Source organism: Silene latifolia, chromosome 2 (assembly GCF_048544455.1).
Source record: "Silene latifolia isolate original U9 population chromosome 2, ASM4854445v1, whole genome shotgun sequence".
In the NCBI taxonomy this organism is placed as follows: domain Eukaryota; kingdom Viridiplantae; phylum Streptophyta; class Magnoliopsida; order Caryophyllales; family Caryophyllaceae; genus Silene; species Silene latifolia.
Genome location: NC_133527.1, coordinates 27,817,024 through 27,825,560, shown reverse-complemented (window position 1 = coordinate 27,825,560; position 8,537 = coordinate 27,817,024). Strand labels below are relative to the sequence as shown.

The window sequence follows — 8,537 nt, the reverse complement described above, 5'->3', positions numbered from 1 at the left end:
ATTCGTGGCCTTGGCTCTGAGCCTCTGATACCACTTGTGAGATTTATCTGTATGCATTCCTTTATATTCAAGGATTATAACGAATTTTATGAAGATGATCACTAATCATAAAATAAAATTACATAAACAAAAGTAAAGGATTAAGAAATAACCTTCGGTCATAGCAAAAATGGCCTATGAACAATATCGCAATGATATTCTCCTATCAGTTGCACCCAAGATGATATGAGATATGCCCTTTGTTTATACTAGAATCGATCCAAAAATTAACTAAATAGTTTTAGGTTTTTGTGTTTTTTCTTGATGAGAGGGAGACAAGAATGGCTTAAGAAAAAAAATTAGGTTAGAATAATGTTCTCCCTCACTCCCTATTAACCCGGAGTATAATTTCCTTATTTTCGGTTATTCCAAAAATGTATAAAATGTGTTAAATTGTCATCTAGTGAGGATCGAACCCATGACCTCTTGGTTTGAGTACCCTCACTATTACCAATATGACACATTCATCTTGTTGATATTAAATATAACCGATTACATTTAATTACGAATTAACAGATTAATTCGTCCAAGCTAACATTACATACATTTAATTAAATATAACTTATTATATTCAATTTACGAATTGACAGTTAATTCGTCTCAACTAATATTATTTAATCTTCATTAAATAATTGTTTCATCAACACATTGACTAACTGTTTAGTCATATAAGGCATCAATGCGATCATATTTCTATAACCACATCTCTCAAATACATCCTATAGGTGTGACCTTTAGGGACCAGTTGATCACCGCCATCTGTATGATAATAACGTCAAACTTTCTAGCAAGCCAACCGTTATTAGGTAATCGTTAATCAACTGATTAAATACGAAGTATATCCTTGTAAACCTGTAAGAGATTTACAAATGTTATCATACTAATTTGTGGAGGACACAAGCTCCAACAGTTGAAATCAACAGATTAATGTTAATTGGTTTTTACACATTAATTTTGGTGAAAACTTTTGAGAGTGAATCCACAGTAAATTAGGGCAAACGGTAATAAGGTTTGTGTTATAAACAAGGGTAATTCGTCAATCACTTCTAATTATGACCTGGGTTGGGTATTCGTAGCATTTTTTATCGGACCATCTACAACAACACATAGATCCCCTTCTAAAGTTGATATTTTTACTCTCATCCCCCCACAACAACAAAAAGATTTTACCATCTTATGATTTTTTGTGAAACTCATCCAAATATAATGAGAGTTACAATGAGAATAGTGGCCTTTTATTGGTTATTTTAATATTTTATTGATTGTTTTATTGTCTTTTTTTTATGTGATTGGGTAAGATTATGAGAAGGAAGGTTGAAATGGATGGTTAAAATTTATTGTTGTTGTGTGAAGTTTTTGGCAAAATTATTATCTTATGATAAAATGAGGTCGATAGGTCGAGGATCCACAAAAAGTAACAAAAACTTATTGTTGTTGTGGATGGTCTAAGAGAGTAATTTTGAATTTTTCTTATAAGGCAGTAACTTGAAAAAAAATGTACATATAAGTAGACTTGTACTTGCGCCGGGCTAGGGCCGGGCCGGGCTCTCGTAATCAGACCCGGGCCAGGCTAAGGGGAGGGACAGGCTTGGTCGGGTCGGGCCGGGCTGAGATATGCTTGACCCGGGCCAGGACCCGAGGCGGGCTAAGGGTGGGCCGGGCTGGCGGACCTTACCATTTTATTTTTTTATTTTTTCTAAAATGGCGGGCCAAGGGCAGGCCGGGCTGGAATTTCAGGACCCGGGCCAGGCCAGGGTCAATGCCGGGCTAAGGTCGGGCCGGGCCGGGTCAGACCAAGTTGCATAAAATAACGGGTCAAGGCAGGCCGGGTCAGCCCGTGTTGATGGCCAGCTCTACATATAAGTGTGAAATTTTGAATTTTTCCTACTCCGTATATAATAACTCATTTCCCTGGCAAAGTAGTGGATGGATAATAATTCTGTCACCAGATTTTATTACAAAACTATCAAGGATTTCAAACATGATGATTGAATACATCTTAAGATGATAATTGCAAAATGTGGTAGATACTTAATTTAACCCCTCATAAGTTTTTCACAGGAATTTATACTCTTCAGAACTGCTTTGCTCATTCGGTTGTTCTTAACAAGGAGTCTGCCTTCATGTTCATCAACAGTAATGGATTCCTTCTAATCCCAGGATTCCCAGCACGTGGATGTTCAAGCTTTAAGAAACGAATATGAAACAACACCCTTTGAGTTTTTATTATGATCCAGTCAATTCGTACGAGTTTTCGAGTGGTGAGGGGTTAATCACAAACATTTCCTCAAACCGTCCTTGATTACAAGAGTAAATTTAAACGTTCCTTTTTTTTAACTATTTCGGGATGTGATTTTTTAGATAATCTTTGCTTGACTGGATTAAAGAAATTATGTTTTCGCAAATGACGATGCCTCATTTTAAGAGTACAAGAATAAAAATCTGAAAATCGGTTCTAATCAAAAACCAGATTTCCAAAATATATGATAAGACGATCCATATATATCAGCTAGCGAATCCAAAATACTCGTACATAGTTAGGAATAATTAGTTACAAAATTATATAATCAGTACCCACTACCGAGTACACTTACGCATTAACCATAACCATAACCATAACCATAACCATAAGCAGGGCCAGGCCATGGAGATTAATTTAGTAGCGATTACTAATTAAATTAGGGTTGGTGGTACATGAACATCCATAGGGAAAGTATTGGGTAGTGAATTGTCCATGTAACCATAGTGAGGATGACCATGGGAATGGGCATGGGCATGGGCATGGGCAGCAGCTGCGTCCATCACCACAAACTGCATGTCCTCTGATGGTTTCCAATGCCGTTTCCTCTGATTTATAAACCAGTTGTTTATCTGCTTTTGATCTAACCCCGTCTCCTCCGCTAGCGCTAGCTTCTGTGATTCCTGTCGGTATCATTCATACACCACCGTTTAATTAACAATTGACCGAGAAACTGTGCCAATATATATAATACTCGTGATGTGTCGTAAATGTCACCTAGGTTAAAACTCGTTAGACTTGGCAAACAAGTCATTTGGAATGGGTACAGCTCCAGTTAGTCGGATTGCAATTTTGGTATGATTTCATATGGATAACATCCAAGTCTATTTAGTGGCAACTCATTTTAAGGTAAGATATTCTGCATTCACAATTGTGCCTATATACTTTGATTATTCAATACAATTCTGGAGTAATAATCAAAGATGCAAACTATTCCATCCGTCCTGGTCATTTGTTGTCCTTTGATTTTGGCACAAAGACCAAGGAAATAAGAGAGGGTCAATTTGTTCATCAAATGCATTCTTAAAATAGAAATGACAACAATTGACCGAAACACCCAAAAATGGAAAAGGACAACAAATGACCGGGATGGAGGAAGTATCTAATTGATCACTAGAGTCAACATATACCTAACAAAACTGGCTCGAGAATCGAGCCAGCTCGGCCTAACCTTTAACCTAAATGTGACCCAAATACACAAACTGGCCGCAAATTGACAAGCATTGTTTCAATGACTTGATAATAGCACTCTTAAATCATGACTGACCCGACTTGGAAAACATATCCAAATAACCAGAAATGCAAGTGCACCAAATAACCTATTTGCTTTGTCCGGCTAGACTAAATGCAAAAATCACACACCAGGTAAGAGACAATCACCAATAATAATCGGGAGAGCTTGATTTTTAGGCATATTAAGGATGGAAAATTAAAGTAATCAGGCGAAACTAAGGATGGAAAATTGAACTTACAGAAGGGTAAGGCCATTTATAGTGGCGGCTCCACCAATCGAGCAATTGCTGACGGGCTTCTTTAGGAAGTTTGCCCTTCTTTCTCTTCTTCAAGAATTCCTGCCTCAAGCTTCCCAAATATCCACTATACTTACGAAGAAGCTGCCCTTTCAGTTCCCGGTCTTCTACACAAGGATCAATCAAGTTATTGTTTACATCAATATCTTCCTCCGATGATCCATTCCTTTCACCAATGTCCCCACAAATTCCTGGTACAATTCCTTGTTATCAAATGAATATCGAATTTCCAAGTAGTCTATATTGAAACCTAAACCTAATGACCAACTTAACCAAAACAGCAAACTACTGTCTCATGTAGAATTACTGTTGCCCGAAACTGAACAAAAAGAAAACAAACACAAACAAGCTTTAACAAACAAAGTATTAGTCTATTAGTCCAAAAAAAACATTAAACTTGTCAAACTCAAACCATCATATAAAATTGAATTTGATGTTACCATAAAACAAAGTTGCCCTAGTGTCTCAAAACGCTCCAACGGAATGCAAAGGGGTATCGTGCAAGTAACTTAATCTACGCAAATTCTTGTTTAAGACGTGTCAAGTAGTATGAATAAATAAGACAAAAGCAGAATGCATGAGAAATTGCAAAAGATTTGTCTTATATGCTCAATTGATTAATCTATGTTATAAAAAGATAAACATGTTATAACTTATGTAGTCTAAGTCAAATAATCTCGTGTCCGTAACTTAAGCTATGTTTTGAAAATATAAACATGTTCCATCTAATCAACTCAAATAATCTCTCTTTTAAATACCATGACCTTATAAATATGCTAATATTATTTCACAAATTCTCATTTAAGAAACGTTACTATCCGTCTTAAGTTCTAGACGGGTCAAGTATCATACCACTTGTGTACATAAGACCAATATATTGGTTTTTCCTGTACATTTTTATATTATATACACAAGTGGTATCCATCTTAAACTTAAGATGTTTTCGTCTTTAGAGAGACTTACTAATATTATATTGATCAAATCAAGTGAAATAAGAATCAAATAATGAACAATGTGAGTAGATAAGCAAGTGATATGCCTAGGATGTGATGAGATTCTTAATTGAGTAGTTCATGACAGCTCTAATAGACATCTATAGGCCTTGTTTATCGAATGTCCCACGCAATAGTTTATATGAATTGAAGTGACATAACTTGAGACAATAAAAGACCACCTAAATGCATGAAATAGCATGTCTTGCAGGATTTCTTATCAATCAAATTACACTTATTCGTAACGCCACAGGTTTACAAGTTACTCCCCCTATTTGTGTGATTTTTCATGTTATTTGGGACATTTTATAAGGTTTCATGTATTATTCACAACCTACACTTTCTTCACCGTATACTTAGATTCCCATTTCATGAAACTCATATCTATCTATCTATCATTCACCATTTTCCAATTCTAGATCTGGGAAACGTACCATATTGGACTATCTTCTTGTCATTTATGTCCAACTATATTGATTGATCCTCATCAAAAAGCGATCCGATTAAAAGTTACTCTATGAGACGGTTATATTATTATTACTCCCTCCTATTTACTATATTCTTCCCATTTCCTTTTTGCACAAGAATTAAGAAAGTGAATTTGGACCACACAAATCAACCCAAAAAAGGAAATAGGGAAGAAAACCCGAATAATCCGAATAAGGAAATATGAAAGAATATAGTGAATAGGAGGGAGTATAACGGTCCATATTTCATCTCATGTTGTTTATGGAATACCTTATTCAACACGAAGGCAACGAATTAATAAACTTTTGATTTAACGGCATCTAACAACTTAACCTCACCAAGACAAACTTGAAGGGAAAAAGATTAGAGAAATGTTCCTAGAAAAAGCACATTGGTCGGAATACTTAAAATGAAATTAATCAGTCATGACGAGCTTAATAGAGTCGTGACAAAATATAATCAACAAAGATATTGAAATTTGCAACACCAGCATAACATTCTACAACAAGTACTCACAGCAAAGACGAAGATGAACACATTACACAATCAGGCGCAGTTATGCTAATGTTTTCGAGCACACGATTCCAATCACAGAAAATTAAAAATTTATGAATTGGTTAGATATTAAAGAAAAATTATTTGAATGTTGGAACTCTTGGGCTTAAAGAGCAAAGACAATAGCATCTCTTTGTTGCTAAAAAGTAGAGGAAATTAATACATAAAATAATTAGGCAAAAACACTTTAAACCCAAATTGGAATAGAAGATTCTTATTGTGAGGTCATCAGAACAAAAAGTTAAATTGAAAAATCAAATAAATTAGATTAGACAAGCTAAGCTAGAGCAATAGCCATTTGCTGCAAGAGTATATTTGTATGTGATTTTTTTAATTTAATATTATGATACCAAAGAGTAGTAATTTCCTATATACGAAGTACAATTAGGCATAAACATGGCTGCAAAACCCTACTTCCAAGAACATAAACTAAACAATGAACCAATCAAGCAAAAATAGACAACTCATAAAGAAACTTAAAATTTTTTTATTAAAGTTCCAAGATCTAAATCTTGGAAACATGCACATGCAAATAAAAAAATTCCTAAAAAAATTCCAAGTTTTAGCACTATAATAAGATCAAGTTTAGTATTAACTCAAACACTAACATAAAATAGAGAGGAAAAACACAAGAAAAAATAATAGAGATAAGAAAATGATCACCAGAGGAAGGAGAATCTGAGGAAGAAGAAAGGGTTAGGGTTTTAAATTGAGACTCAATTCTTGATAGAAAAAGCATGGCTTCTTTAAATGGCTTTGTTAACTCTTGTTCATATTTTGTAAGCATTTCAGAATATGCTTCCATAAATTGATCCAAAGCTGGATCTTCTCCTATAATATATCCTTGGCCACCGCTACCGCTACCGCTTCCGCTTCTGCTGCCTTGACTCACTGTCATTGCTGCCTCTGCCTCCTCTAGTCTTGCCACCACCTCCGCCGGAGCTCCCACCTGTTTTTTTCATTTAGTATTCAACATGCTTAGGGATTGTTCATGTTACACAAGAAGAAGGTTAGAAGGGTTTATTATCCTTCATGTGTTGAATTTTATGCAAATTTTAGAATATTTATTCAAACCCATATAGTCATTTTTATAGCAAAAGATATGTGTATTCAACATCAAGGGTTTATTATACTCCTACTAAAGTGAGCAACTTTTTAAAATTTTAGATCATATATCCATTTTTTTTATTTTTTGAGCATATATGTAATTTTTTGAGCTTATTAACTAAAATTTTATTTGTTTTTGGGCATATGTATATTTTTTTGAGCATAATAAAATTTATAAGTTAAATTTTAATATTTTTTCATTCAAAATTTAAATTTAACTAAACTTATATATAATGTTGTTGAGTTTTATTATAATTTTTTAGAGCTGAATGTTTTATTGTATATATGATCTAAAATTTTAGATCATATTATCTAGTATCAAGCCTTCTCAAAAGCCAATTTTTGGGGTTTTTTTTTAACATTTCAACAATAAAGGGTTTATAATAAATCTGTTTTATAAGAGACTTGCCCTTCAACAAAAACCCAAAAAATAAAATTAATTAAGATAAAATAAAAAATAACCAAAATGGGATTATTTTAACATAAGAGCTCAGATCTTGTAAAAAAAAGCATTAAAATAAAGAATTGAAAGTTAGAGAAGAATAATTAAGTAAAAAATGAAAGAGACCTTTTGACAATTAACAAAGGCAGATAAGAGACGAGGATAATGAGGATGACCCATAATCTTAGCCTTAATACTACAATTAATATTAATATTAGTAGTATTATTATTAGAACAACTATTAATGTTAATTATATTATTATTGTTGTTGTTCTGCTGAGAGTGTTGTTGTTGTTGTTGTTGATGATGATGATGGTTCTCCATTTCCATCAAATGATCATAAACACTTGAAGAACTATAAATCTTATTATTAATAATATTATTATGGTTGTTGTTGTGATGTGAGGTGTGATTTTGATGGTGTTGATGAGATAGAGATGGAATCATAATCATGGGATATAATAATCCATTATTTTCAATCATCATATTATTACAATTACTATTATTATTTATATTATTATTATTGTGCTCCATGATGTTTTCCCTCTCTATCTCTAAAAACCCACAAGAAAAGATGTCACCTTTCAGTAAAATAAATTAGATTATTTATATATTATTATAATAATAAATAAAATTAAATAAATAAGAATATTTGTTGTATAAGACAGCAATTTGCCTGGTGTCTTTTTATGCTCACTGTTTGCCCTTTCCTCTTTCTTCTTTGTTTTCTTTGTTTACTTTGCAAAATAATTACTATAGTAAATAAAAAGAGATAAAAAGGGGTAAAAATGAATTTTGGAAAAGAAAGAGGGAGTAAAGGGTTCTCCCGGGTTTGAAGCTTACACAAAAAACAGGCTTTTTACAGCAAAATCCTAAGAAAAATCCACTGGTTTATTAAGTGATAGTTCTCTGTATTGTCGTCATCTTCTCCCCCTATCTTTCTTCTGCTATTTCTTCTGCCAACAATTTATTTTTCCCTACCTTTCTTTCCTTCTTTCTTTCTTTATTAATACTCTTATTTCGGATTTCATTTATATTTTCTGAAATATAGTTTTTTTTGCTTAAAGTTTCAGTGATAGGTTTAGGCTGGACACGGCCGAGCTCAT

The 8,537-nt window shown here is 33.4% G+C and overlaps 1 protein-coding gene across 2 annotated transcripts; it reads right to left on the bottom strand.

The window, feature by feature from the left end:
• Nucleotides 1-2,510: 2,510 nt before the first annotated feature.
• Nucleotides 2,511-8,019, bottom strand: LOC141642528 (homeobox protein knotted-1-like LET6). Of its 2 annotated transcripts, none has more exons than XM_074451363.1 (4): nucleotides 7,558-8,019; nucleotides 6,546-6,831; nucleotides 3,811-4,070; nucleotides 2,511-2,961 (listed from the first exon to the last, which is right to left on the bottom strand). In XM_074451363.1, exons 1-4 carry the CDS (start codon nucleotides 7,963-7,965, stop codon nucleotides 2,713-2,715), a joined length of 1,203 nt encoding a protein of 400 aa, XP_074307464.1. In that variant the 5' UTR covers nucleotides 7,966-8,019; the 3' UTR covers nucleotides 2,511-2,712. The 2 variants fall into 2 exon arrangements, with proteins under 2 accessions (XP_074307464.1, XP_074307465.1); XM_074451364.1 differs by having other exon boundaries at nucleotides 3,811-4,058.
• Nucleotides 8,020-8,537: the final 518 nt, after the last annotated feature.

Bases quoted from the DNA above. Each gene is read 5' to 3' on its own strand.
- LOC141642528 (XM_074451363.1), bottom strand. From the start codon at position 7,965: ATGGAGCACAATAATAATAATATAAATAATAATAGTAATTGTAATAAT. The intron at 6,832-7,557 runs GTCTCTTTCATT...TGAAAAAAACAG, and splicing joins CCTTTGTTAATTGTCAAAAG to GTGGGAGCTCCGGCGGAGGT. The intron at 4,071-6,545 runs GTGATCATTTTC...TTTGATAACAAG, and splicing joins CTCAGATTCTCCTTCCTCTG to GAATTGTACCAGGAATTTGT.